At 38.1% G+C, this 13,880-nt stretch overlaps 1 protein-coding gene across 1 annotated transcript; it reads left to right on the top strand.

Annotated features, from left to right (window-relative positions):
- The first annotated feature begins 397 nt into the window (after positions 1–397).
- Positions 398–13,608, top strand: LOC122806109 (homeobox protein SEBOX-like). Its single transcript, XM_044076346.1, has 3 exons — positions 398–572; positions 747–964; positions 12,857–13,608. The coding sequence occupies exons 1-3, from the start codon at positions 398–400 to the stop codon at positions 13,343–13,345; spliced, it is 882 nt and encodes a 293-aa protein (XP_043932281.1). The 3' UTR covers positions 13,346–13,608.
- The last annotated feature ends 272 nt before the right edge of the window (positions 13,609–13,880 follow it).

Genomic DNA, 13,880 nt, shown 5'->3' with positions numbered 1-13,880 from the left:
TCTTTTATTTCTCTCTATTGTGGTACTCCCAATCAATCCTACAGCCAAACTGGAAAAACTGTTTCTGTTTGAGTAAGTGAAATGTTCCTCTATATGCCAGTATTCATCACTGTTAAAACTGGATTATCATAACAATAAAAAGTAGACAATAAAATCAAATAATCTTTCTGCTGGTGAGTCTACAATGGCAAAATATAAATAATACATCCATAGCTGATGGTGAAGTTAAAGGAGATGTGAATGAAATATAATCCACTGAATGGAAATGCACTGTGATAAGGTATGACCAATGCAAATTCGGTTTACCTTTATATCGTCGATCACACATGATCAACCGGCCACTTAATCGGACCGTTTAATCGAAACCAAAGCGCAAAAATCTTTAAATGTTGAAATTATGTCGAATTTTGACATTTCTGGCCACACCACACCACACCTCCACAAGAGTGCTACCATGGGTCGAAAAGGGGCAAGGTTTTGCCATTCAGTTATGTGGAATTCGACGTTGGAGACATTCGCACTTCAGTATTCGCAGAAGCCGTTTCGCCCATATTGGGATTGCCGATATAAAGGTAAACCTGTAAATTCAGCTGGAGAGAACTCCCAGCACACATTCACTCACTTTATAACCTTGAATGAACAATAGCATTTTGAATGCCTGACTTATAAGCAGTCTGTGATATAACAAGGGTCAGCCATGTTTTACATTGGTAAATATACTAATGGAGTTTTGATTTCTTCCTTAGGCTCGTTTCAAACCACAGGAAGTCTGCTAACTGAATCAGCATGCAAGAACAGTCAGGAAAAGCAGCATTCACTGAAAGCTCAACGCAGGAAAAGGACAGCTTTTAACAAGCAACAGAGCAATGTCTTAAAGACAGAATTTCAACTGGACCCTTATCCAGACTTCTGGAAACGAACTCAGCTTTCCCTGATCACTGGAATTCCAGAATCCAGAATTCAGGTATGAGAAATGAACTTATTTAACTTTTTTTTTTTTATTCCATAATTTCTTTCTGACCAAGTGATATACCAAAATTCCTTGACCCTACAATTGTCTGCTACCAAACAGTGCAGTGATACATTTAGGATCTTCAGATCTGACTCAAAGGGTGTAGACTTCCGTAAGGTCCCATAAGGTTCACAGTATAGCTTTGACCAGGATGAAAGCCCAGTGGAGGTCTCCCTTTTCTTAAGAGACTTACTGGCTGGTGCAGCTTATGGTCCTAGCAACTGCCCTTCAGTCCCACCAGCCCCACCATCCTCCTAGGAAATGGCAGCTACATTTGAGCATAACCTGTCTAATCCTCCAGTGTTTTGTAGTTTGCAAGCATATGCTGTTCTTGAAGCTTTTCAGCCAGGGCCTCCAATGTAAATAAACGATGCCCTGCCAGGACTTTCCTCCCACAAAAGTCATCTTTTGTTGAATTCCAAACCAGAGTCAGAAACTGTAGGCAAAAATCAAACACCATGCTATAGGATTTTTAAACTCTGTGTCACTGCCAGCCTCTACAACTGGCATGAATGTACAACACACTGACTAAACCCAGTGCACTGCATTGTTATGGAGTATCCATCTTCCACCACATGCACAGCACATTACCACGCTGTGTGCCATACATTCAGCAGGTGTAGGCATAGTATTACTGGCTGCAATGTCAGTGACAGCTTTAGAAATGGTTCACGGCAATCACAGAGCCAGCAAGATTCTACAAGATGCCCTCCTGTGGAGATGGAAGAATCTGCATCTTGTGTTCTACTGATTACTGAGTGTTCACAGCTAGTTGTGGTCTTTTGTAGCATGCTGCAACTGATAGACACATGTGGCTACCAATAGAGGTGCAGTTTCCAAGGACAGTTCCACATTCCTCCTGGGCAGGGGGCTCCAGGATAAAGTACATGCAGACTCAGACATCTATACCACCCCCTTCCAGTCTATCTCAGTATACCGGAGATAACTGTAGTCTTTGTTTTGTCTAACATGTGCAGATAACATAGTGGGCACAATGAACCACAGTCCTAGGCTACCATCTACATTACCAGACATTAATCTGCTCATAATGTATATGTGGCAGCTGTCCTTCCACATTTAATTATTCTAACCATACATTACAACCAAAGTACTTTACAAATAAATTTTGAATTTGCTGATTTTGGTATTACAATGTTGTATGTTTAGCAGGGACTTGGGCACTGGGGTGTGACAAAGAAATTAAAATAGAGATGGGAAAAAATGTTATGATTTAAATAAAAATACTCCATTGGTAGAAATACTACAAGTCAGTTTGAATACTCAGTATATTATCCCATTGTTTGCAGTAATTAATACCCAAGCTAGTAAAAGACAGTCCACTACAAAGTTGGAACAGTGAGTTACACTTTTATGTTTATTGGTTTCATTTGTTTACACTGATCACAACAAACCATTTGCAGTCACAGCCCAGAATGTGAAAAGCTGTTTATCCTATCAGACACTGTGGTAATCACTGCAATGTCACACAATGAAAATGACAACTCTATTCATTTATTTGTGTTTGCTGACAAGGAAGATACAAGTTGGGGAGGCCTGGGAAGAAAAGCTCCATTTTCTCAGAAAGTAATAACAAAAAATATATACTTTTTGAACATATCTGCAGTATAGCTTGGTACACATTGCTCAGTTCAGAAGTAGAAGGCATGTATTATAAAAGGCATATTCAGGTACTATTTGGTAATGTTACACACACAAATCTGACAAGAAATTAGAAAGCACTATATATTTATAATAGTGTAAGTACATCAGGGGACTAAATGAAAGATTGGTCTGTTTAAAAGATGGTAGCTTTCCACAACTCATTTGTAAAGTGAAGTAAATAGTAACATCCAGTCTTGGCGATGTGAAATAAAACACATAGCATGACAACAGCACATGCCGTAATGTTATACATGTCTGTAAGCACAGACAGAGTGTGCAGCCATAAAGACGAAAAGGCTTTAATTTTTAACATGGCTTGCTTCATAAGCTTTAGAGTCTAAGTTAAAAGCACTCTATGTTAAAGAGACATAGCAGTGGGGTATATATGTGTGTGAGACGACAGTGCAGTATTCATACTGCTCAACTGTGCAAATTTTTCCAGAATGTCCAGATTTTTTAGTCATATTTTTGGTCTGTTCATCATAAAAATTGTGTTTTTTTCTTGACAAATCATGGATTAAAGTCACTAAATAATGACATGCATTTGAGTTTCAAACTTCATATCCTTCAGGAAATGCAACAACTTTCTAAATTTACTTCACCACTAACTGGAAACAGAACAGCTCACCACCACACAAGGAAAGAAGCCAGTGACTACCTTTATATTTTATTAAAATGATAGTCCAGTCCAGTAGTAGATCCACAATGCAGCCCCACAAAACAGGTAAAATAAGCACACACTGGATACAATAAAATCTGGTTAGCAGCAAACATAAAACATAAAATGCAGACTCGAGCGCCTCGGCTCTTCACCCTTTACAGAGTATATCCCGACTTCACATATCCCATCTTTAAATAGTATAATTATAAACAATTAACCAATCACAGACTTGAGTTAATTAAAGAAAACATTTCCAATGACATTCTTGATTCATTCCATATGGAATTAAAGTGCTAAATTTCAGAATTAAAGTAGATTCTAACTTCCAAAGTTGTCTTTTAATGTCAAAGTCATACATTTGTTGTACTTGCCCCAACACTGTAGCTTGTAAGCCTTGTATATGTCCACTGTGACATTCTTTAAAATGTAATGCAACAGGACTTTCGTCTTTGCCCTTCCTAACATGTTCCTTCAACCTTTGTTTGAAACTTTTTTACTTTCCACTACCACTAAGACAAAGGTTGAAGGAACATGTTAGGGATATTAGGAAGGGCAAAGACGAAAGTCCTGTTGCATTACATTTTAAAGAATGTCACAGTGGACATATACAAGGCTTACAAGCTACAGTGTTGGGGCAAGTACAACAAATGTATGACTTTGACATTAAAAGACAACTTTGGAAGTTAGAATCTACTTTAATTCTGAAGTTTAACACTTTAATTCCATATGGAATGAATCAAGAATGTCATTGGAAGTGTTTTCTTTAATTAATTTAAGCCTGTGATTGGTTAATTGTTTGTAATTACACTATTTAAAGATGGGATATGTGAAGTCGGGATATACTCTGTAAAGCCAGGGCACTAGAGTCTGCATTTTATGCTTTGTGTTTGCTGCTAACCAGATTTTATTGTATCCAGTGTGTGCTTATTTTACCTGTTTTGTGGGGCTGCATTGTGGATCTACTACTGGACTCTACTATAATTTTAATAAAATATAAAGGTAATCACTGGCTTCTTTCCTTGTGTGGTGGTGAACGTTTTAAATTTATAAGAGTAATGTGTCCCTATTTTTGGGCCTTTGTCCCCCCATTATGTCAAGCTTTGTCCAGATTTCTTGAGTTAAGAGGTGGACAGGTATGGCAGTATTAGAGTCCACTGTTTGTAAGTTAGGGTACTTAGCACATGGTTTACATGCTTCAGATGGGATAAGAGATTTGAAATTTTTAAGTTATGTTATTTAAGCATTTACAATCCCATGTGGCAGTAAAATATGCTTTTAGGGTGGATTTGAACTGTGTTAGGTTTGAGAAGAGGTTTTATGATGTGGATTCAAGATTTCTTGGGGGGGGGGGTGTATCACTGCAACAGTGATCAAATGGCAGAACTTTCCTGAGGTGGGTACAGAATGCTATGGGACATTTTCAATTGAGAGTGGACAACAGTTTGTAAAATTTCAACCCAGTCAGGTTTTTTTTTTTTTTTTTGTGGAAAGCATTAGTTAATGTGGTTTTAGAGCTGAACAGCCAAGTGTTCTGGATTGTGCGGAATGCTCCACATCTGCGATTGAATTAGCCCACTGTTCCGCCGTTCTGCATTGTACAGTGAATGCTCCACTCTGTGCTTTTTGACTAGATCTTATGTCGCAATTATAGCCAATCGGCACTATAAGAGCCAGTCAAGTAACTGCTCCAAAGGTAAAGGGAGCCAATCAGGAGAAACAAAATGCGGCAAATCACGTACTGCTACTAGCTTTTTGCACCATGCAGAAAGTTAATACACTAACAGGTTTCGCATCACTGTGCATTTTATGAAGAATAAGAAACAGGGAACACCTACATGTGGCATTATTCACAGACTGAAATCTTCTTTGTTTTACAAGAAAATCACAAGTTGTAAGAGGGTAAGGGCAGCAGTGTCAGGCAAAATCAGGTATTTTCTGCAAATGTTCATATTGGAGGTTGCATTAGAAGCGAGTAAGGTAAATGTATTGAACGGTTTCAATGCTGCAGATTTTATAATCAGAAAGTTTTGTAAAAATGAATGTTTTTTTTCTTATATAAAGCTTCTTTATTGGACTTGAGCAAAAGTATGCATTCCTGTGACCCAATCTGCTTAATTGGTCTTGTGCTTCTTTACCTTCCAGATAGTCCTGTTGAGTGGGTGATAGCCCTTAACAGACTACTAAAATAACAACAAATAATTATTTTGAACTGCTAAAAAATAGCTAAACTTCAATTTAGAACTAAAGTAGAAATTCCCCTACAAGACAGCCCATTCAAGCATAAAGCTCTGAAAAGCAGAGCAGTAGACATCTTACATGTGTAGCACCAATCACAAAGAAAAGGGAACAGGTAATTTGAGCTTTGTGTTTCCTAACTTACAGTTCCATATTTTTTTTCTTTTGGCTCCAATACTCCTTCAACCATTAAGCTCTCCCCTACCACCCTACTATTTTACAGGGAGGGCAAGCCACATTTACCCCCAAAACTCCTTACTTATATATACTAACTCACCTGTCACACAAACATGTTGAAAAGGAACACAGCAAGGATGGACTTCCTGTGACAAATACCAGTTGGTTAGTGGCAGCTTATCCAGTTATGATCAATGTGTTGCAACCTTGTCAACTTTGTACCTGACTACTACTAAAATAACCATGACACCCCCAAAGTATACACCCTTTCCCTCCAGTACTGACCATTGTCTGTGTGTGTGGAGATTTGCACATGCATTTGAGTTTCAGACTTCAGTATTTCACATTCTCTTAGTCTGTCAATGCTCAAACTAATGGTAGGAATATTTTTAAATGTTCCTGACTAATTCCTTATTTGTCCCTGATTCTTCTCCGATTTGTCCTTGACTGGTTGAGTTAATGGATTTAGTTGGAAGAAAATGAGGAGGGGCTGGAAAACCAGGTGCTGAAGATTATTTTTTTAAATAGTTGCACTTGAATATTGTTATGTAGCTATTTGCTACTAAGTATATTACATTTTATCAACAGTTTCTGCTGACTTTGTATCGTAGCTACGGTCTAGGCATGAGTAAGAGGTTTGGCAATGCAAGATTGTGCTAATTTTATGAAGTTAAAGTACAATTTGTTAAATGTTGCCCCTGAAGTGGAGGTTAGCTTTAAAGGCTAAGATTGTTTCTTTGACAATAAGCTTTTTAAAATAGAATATAGGGCACTACTCAGCCATAGGATAGAGTTGTGAATGGGGGTGTTGTCATTAAATCTTTGTGGAGAGAGATATGGGATGGAATTGAGTTTGCCAGAGTAGTAATAGTTTCTAATAGAATGTTTCTGCAGGAAGATGTAAATGTAACTTTTTTGGGAGGGGCTCAGTGGCTGGGGTAAAGGTAATGTGCTTTTGTGTCTGTGATCTGTCCAGTTAGCGGTTTTACTGTTTTATTGAAGTATTTAGGAGAAGATGACTGCCTATTTTCTTTTATGTAGATGAGCTTGGCAGAATTAATTGCAGTTTTGTTTTTTTCCTGAGACCGAGAAATATTAGGTGCAAGGTTTAATTTAATTTTTTTCCATTGTCTCCATACCCTGTCTTTGTTCCATAAATGTTAGTCTCATTTGTCGATCGCTCTTACTGAGTCTGTCTGCTATCACGTTGGATTTCCCAAAGATGTGCATTGCTATCAGAAAGCATTGGGAGGAGGTCGCCCACTGCCATTCTCTCAGGGCCTCCCGACAAAGGGGCTAAGACCTGATTCCTCCTTGTTTATGTACCACATATACGGAGTGTACATGACTTTTATTTGCATGGAATTCTGGAAAGCACAGAGGGCTGTCAGCACAAAATAGTAGAAAGAGGACAGTATTTTAAAGGTGGCATTCACATTCCTATATATTTTGGTGGAATGGTCATGGTATGCTTTTCGCGCAGTGCGAAAATAGGATGTTCCACATTTTGACCATTTGTCACACATTGCAATGGTCTGTGTTCCACATTGGCCTCTTAGCAGGTTGAGACCTATGTTTTAGAGGTTTACAGAAATTTTCCCTATTTTATTATTGGACTGCTTAAGCCTCATTAGCCAAGTTCATTGGAGACTAGCAAGGGTGTTGAAGGCATGCAGTATGCTGGGAAGGAGGAAGGAATCGATAGTTGTTATCCCAGACTGTGTAGTGGGGAAAGGTTTTACTCTATGCAGGAGACCCAATTTTGGTTATTTTTTATTACTTTATAGATGCGTTGTTCGCTGTATTTTAAGTTTTTGTCTACAATGTCTACAAAACCATGGCACTCTTTATGATGTGAATAAGAGCACCATTTACAGAGTGCACACACACTGAGTCTGTCATTTGATGGATGGTTGGTGTATGAGTTACAGAATATCATCTCTTTTGGTTTGGGAGATTTATAAGTAATCCTGAGTGAGTTAGCCATACCTCTTATCCTAACAAAAGTTAACTGTATGGTTCACTTAAGTTACTAGATTTAGCAAAGAGCAGCAGATCACAATTGCCAGTCTACTGTGTTAAATGCGTTGGCTATGAAGTTTTATATCTATCATTAATATAAAAAAAGAGAGAGAGAGAGCTTCAGGGAACAACTATTTTGGTTGATTTTGGGAGTCAACTTATCTGCTTTATTCCAAACCCTAGACAATTCAAGTTCAGCCTAAAAGCACCCAAACTGTAAAATTCCCAAATGCTTCAACTAAAAAAGATCATATCTCTTCTTTTCCCCACATAACCAAACCTTCTAGTATATGTTAAGTTATAGTCTAATCTAGCAGACAGATTGAAAGCTACACAAAAGACAACACCCAAACTATTTTTGAGAATTCCGGTCAAGACCCAGGGTGAAGAGACCAGAGCAAAGCACTGGGCATGACTGTCTGTTGAAGGCCTTTGAAGAGTCATCAGAGGCCTGCAACAGTCGTATTACTGTTTAGCTTACTGAATGCTAGTAATGCAGTTCAATGTTTAGCTCAAAAGCTGTACTGAGTGTAAGAAAACAGGTTGTTTTATTACAAGTGAGAAGTTGCTTATGAATGCATTTTCTCTGACTTTAGAAAAAGGTAGGAGTTTGGGAAACTAGTTGGCCAGCTTTAAGGGGGTCCACATTTGTAAAGGGAAGCAACATAGGAGGATTACCATTTAACTAGGACTGAATTCAAGATGGTTAGTGTTATTAGCTGAAATGCTTAGATATTCTGGAAGGAGATTACCAGAAACATAGAATTGTTTTTAATTCTACAGGGGATTTTCTTAATGAGATCTGTAGGTATGGTTGTCAGAAATGAGGGCTTCCTTTTGGTAGTTAAACAATAATTGTATTATGTGGTGATAATCTGGACTGCTTTAAGGTAGTGACCATTCAATCTGCATGCTACTTCAGGGGGGAAGTATCTTGGAATTGGAAGAGTCAGTATAATTTGTCAGCTGTTAAATGTGAGTGAAACTTCCAGTGGTTACCTTCTCAGAGAATCATAGATTTGTAAAGAACATTTCCTAGTTGTGTATGTATGTGCACCAGTAGTTTAATTAATAAATAACCTGGGTGAGACATTAAACCAAAAGTTACAACCAGTACCCAGAAAGAGTTTACTACTGCACAGTGCCACGAAAAATAACTTGTAACATTAACAAGATGCAGTATAGTGAACACTTTTTATTTTAAAGTTCAACCCATAACTATGAAGAAGCCATCTTATTCTAGACAGCTATAGTAATTCTTCATCCCTCACTACCAGCTCAGTGATGGCCTGCTTCACTTGATTTCTCAATTTCTCTGTAAAGTTGCCCTGTTTTCCTTGCTAACCTCTTATTTTGCTCTGAACCCTGTGCTTAACTTACCAATTGGCCCACATAGCCATACTAGCCAAGATCAGAACCCCAGTAAAGGATTTATTAAAATAAGCCATCAATACTTCATTTGATTTGAATGGATTTCATAATTTTAAAGTTTTGGTGTGTTCATTACCATTAGTTACTGCTTTGTTTTTATTTTTAAAATTAGAACTGCATTATTTTGCAAATTCCTGGGTGAAGACTTTCTATGCTATCCTATGGCACAACTTAGGTTACTCTAAAGCAGTCCTGTGTGAGATACTTAAGGCCACTCCTTCCAGTCCTGTGGAGGTGTTAAAAGGCCCCACAACAGGACTGGGAACCAAATCAGAATTTTGGCAATGGCTCAGCCAGTTTAATTAAAATATGGGTAAGGAAGCCTCTTTCTACTTTTTCCTTTGTTTTCTCACAAACTTAAATCAAAATGACTGGAGATAAAAAAAAAAAAAGTCATGAAACATCAATCACTCTCTTCCCTCCATTTCCACTACAGAAAGCATGGGCCATATTAGGCCTGACTAAAGAAACTTACTAAAAAGTTTCATTATCCTCCAGAGCATGAGTCAAGAACCCCTCCTTTCAGCCATTAAGAGTAGCTGCAGCTAAGCATAAGCAAGATGATGGAGTACAATCCACAAAAATACGACTCATTCAGCATAAACAGATTTATTCTCAATGGTAGGCCTTTGGACAAACCACAAAACCTTCTTGCAATGGTATTCAGCCAAACAACAAACCATTCTGTGGCTGTGCATTGTACTGCTACTAATTCTGTAGTCCACCCATGTTTTAACAAAAAAACATAATGGCAGCCACAGCTAAAAGCAATATATAAAACATTTGCCTTCAATGTTTCGCATACTTTCCAGTACCTAGGCATTCACCGAGCAGTTCCTGAAACCTTAAAGCCCATATAATACCAGCTCAGTATCACAGAACTAAGCAGATCCTTTGGATGAGATACAAAACAGAGGTCCCATCTGCTTGAGTTGGTGGTAACTCAAGTGAATGCAAAAGATCCCACTCCACCTATTGAAAAGAGTAGGGGAAGTTCCCCGATACCCTGGCCAAATTTTACCCAGTAGTATAAATACTACCCCAGGTCTCCCTTGAAGAGAGGCTACTAGCCTAGTGGGACTAACCCGGCCAACAAAGGATAAATTAAAATAAACTAATTTTTTTTTGCATTCTTCTTGTCTCCTTTCTTGTCAGCCATTAACACCCCTCCAACAGGCCTAGACCTCTAGTCACTCTCAGGGGAAAAAGAGGCCAATCATCTCCCAGGGTGACAGACAACTATAAGGAGTTATTATCCAATCAGGCAGTGAGTTTTCTTGAGGCCTGTGCAGCCTTACTGATTTACCTTAAGGACACCCTCATTCTAGTAGCCCATAGGTCTAGTTACAGTCATTTAAAGGCTGGAACCTCCTGCCTTTAAGACAGGACCTTAATTGTCCCCAGGCTAAAGAACTACATGAAATCACTGCCACATAGTCTGGCATCAATAAGTGTGCCCCCAAAGGATACATCACCTTGTCGGTCCCAGATGAAACAAAGTCTGCTTTGTCTGAGTTACACACTGGGAGAGTGCATTTGGTATGTACAGACTAAATTGTCTTCTTCCTCATTGGAGTAGGAAGTAGAAATTAAAAATTGTGAGGAGTCCCTCTTCCTCTTGATCTCCTCCAGGGGGAGGAAGATTTGTTTACTGTCATTTCTCACTGCTGGAACAGTTCCACAGCTAAGTGTTTTAAATCATGAATGAATATCAATCAAGTGAAGATTCACATCTGGGGCAGGGGGGTGTTATTGAGATCTAAGCTTGCGCTGGGGAATGTGCTCTTTTTGGTGTCACAAGGATGCTTTTTTTGACCATACAGTTCAACATCACAGGCTTGGCTACTCCTGTCCATTTGTATAGCTGGGCATTAAAGACAGACAGATGAGTTATTTTGTTTAAGAGGACACTGAATCCTGTGATCAAGACTCTACCATTTTAAAAAGTCAGGTATAGTGTACCTTTTTTTTTCCTGGCATTCGGCCAGATAAGATGTGCTATCAGCTACCTAGATTCTGCTCCCAAAGGGGTCTGACAGAAACCAGTAGACACCTCTAACAAGGAATTAAAACTCATTTGCATGGTTACATCATTTTTGGGACTTTATGACATCTTCTCCATAGCATCTTTCTTGGGGGTTTCCTTTCACGCAACCTCCTTGTGCAGGTTTTCTGTTTTGTGAGCCTTTTCAAGAGAAGCCCCACTCACCTGATAAAGCAGATGCATGCTCAAATGCCTGCAGCATGGCTTGTTTATTTTCAAAGACTTTCTTTGTAAATGCTGTACAGAGCTGGCAGTCAAATGATGAGTGGTGCTTCCACCCCCCCCCAAAAAAAAAACACACCTAGAATTACACACTTTATAGAGGATTCGATGCCCACATTCTAAATGATTACAGCCTACACAAGGCACATCCTGGGAACATCAAGTTTCTCAAGTTTTAATTGCAAACTCAAGAAATAACAATCAGAACAGAAACTAATAACAAAGCACAAGAAAATATTCTCAGCACAGCACTCCTCTTCTCTGGGGCAAAAGTCTGAAATGAGTAACCAGAGACTTACACACACCTGCTGTAACAACAGCAATAACAAAACGAAGAACGCATAGGGTTGGTGTATCGCACCACGTGTGGGGGGCATCAGCCTGTGCCCTGACATGCACAGGCCTCTACAAGTTGGGCCAGTCTGACAAATGTCAGTCCATGTATGTTTTCCATACATTATAAATATTACTGCAGCAGCAAACTTATGATGAACAGCAAATACTGTAAATTATGTTTAGGGATGCGGTCATATTTTTCTGATATGTAGGTGACATGGGTTTTTAAGTTAAAATGCAAAGCTTTTAAGCTTCTTGTGTTTTTATAGTTGTTGTACAGTTTATCTGGGAGTACATTAGACATTTAATATCAGGGAATACTTTACTTTTCAATAAGCTTGGTTAATCCATTTGAATTCCCTAATATAACTGTAGAAAAACCTTCTTATCTAACTAGCTTTAGTGACCAGAGAAGTTACGTAGCTAGTCCTTGATTCCTTTATAAGATTAGTGAGTTTTTTCTGAATTTTCTTTTGCATTTATTTTCAGAGTTTACAATTATTTTGTAGGTCCTGTAATATATTTTCCTTCTGATATACTGTTAATTCCATAATTCAATTTCAACAAAGGGAGTTAAATTTTCCTGAACATCTGGGTTACATAAAGGCATGAGTTTTGATACTAGAGTTCAGAATCTGCCATCTTCCAATATGTTTTGTTAATACTGTTATAAACTTCAGCTATTTTTCTGAAGATTCACTGATAATGCTGTAATCCCATCCGTGGGATCCAAAAGTGCATCTCCCCACATTCTCAATTCACATCAAGACAACATCTAACTTCATCAGAAGGTACAGAATGAGCCCCTGTTTATTCATTTAATATTGAGAATATTATTGGATCTTGTAGGGGACTTTATCACTGGTTCTTGTTTGTTTCTGTTTATAAATTTAGGTTAGTCAATACATGCAATTACTCTGACCAGTCACAGAACAGATAAATCTTGAAGCAGCACTGTAGAGTTTTAATTTCAAACTTAAGTTTGACTCCATCTATATTCCCCTAACCTTCTACAGCATCATCCTTAAATTATCTTGTTTTTTCTTCTTCTCAGGTTTGGTTTCAGAATCGAAGGGCCAGACATATGGCACAGCATACAAGAAAGAAGTACCAAAACCTCAGTGCACCAAGTCTAACTATTTCAGAAGAGAGACAAATGGCATCTAAGGCTATCAAAGAGACAGAAGCATGCAACAAACTGTTGGAAATGGAAATCATGTTCAGCAGACAGCAAATACCTCAGCAAGAGGAGGCTGAAACCTTGATCCCAGACACCTCTGTTCCGCAGATTATGGAAGGAAGCTGCTGGCCCACAAAACATTATGGTCCAACAGGCTGTACTGCACTAACATCCCATTCTAAATCTGGAAATGTTATTCCATTGCACCAGCAGGACTTCAATGCTCAGAGTTCTCAGTATTACAGTTTTAAATATCTGAACATAAGCACCCCAGGTACCTCTTCTCACTACACCTTGCCCCCATACAAATCAAAATCAACAAGAGAATGTTTTAGCAATCAATGGAACAAGCAGGTGATATGATGTTGTTTACTAACCAGCACGTTTTTTACATTACAGATATATGAGGTTTTGGACTAACAGTAACCCTATTAAGGATAGACAAGCACATTTCTCTCTCTCTCTTTTTTTTTTTTTTTGTCAGCAATTATTGGTAATTTCAAATGCTGTTTCACCACAAAACAAATGGGAGCCATTAAACAGACAAACCCAAATGGGCACATCGCTATGGACATGCCACTATGACACAAGACAACACAGAGGCTGAGAAACTTCATTCAGGCTACAAGCAGATACTGAACCATTTATATTATGATTAAACTAATGTTTTTATATAATTTTGTTTAAAGTTGAACGCTTGTGGATTATGTTATAAGAATCTGCATACAAAGTATATGATGATCTATATTATTAAATATGTATATGTTGTTTTAAGGTATTTTTTGTATTTCTAATTAGTTTCTGGTCTGAAGATATTACAATTACTTTATTAAGCTGTTGCTGTTAATCAAATTTTAATAAAAGTTTCTTCAGTTTTATATACAATTTCGACACTGAT

This window comes from Protopterus annectens, chromosome 7.part0 (assembly GCF_019279795.1).
Source record: "Protopterus annectens isolate FY-2018-M chromosome 7.part0, PAN1.0, whole genome shotgun sequence".
NCBI classification, from domain to species: Eukaryota; Metazoa; Chordata; order Ceratodontiformes; family Protopteridae; genus Protopterus; species Protopterus annectens.
The sequence above is the reverse complement of the archived record's forward strand: the minus strand, read 5'-3'. Positions and strand labels throughout refer to the sequence as shown.

Excerpts from the sequence above, each read along its gene's own strand:
- LOC122806109 (XM_044076346.1), top strand. The coding sequence starts at position 398 with ATGTCGAATTTTGACATTTCTGGCCACACCACACCACACCTCCACAAG. Across the intron at positions 573-746 it reads TTGGGATTGCCGATATAAAG|GCTCGTTTCAAACCACAGGA; the intron begins GTAAACCTGTAA and ends TTTCTTCCTTAG. Across the intron at positions 965-12,856 it reads TTCCAGAATCCAGAATTCAG|GTTTGGTTTCAGAATCGAAG; the intron begins GTATGAGAAATG and ends TCTTCTTCTCAG.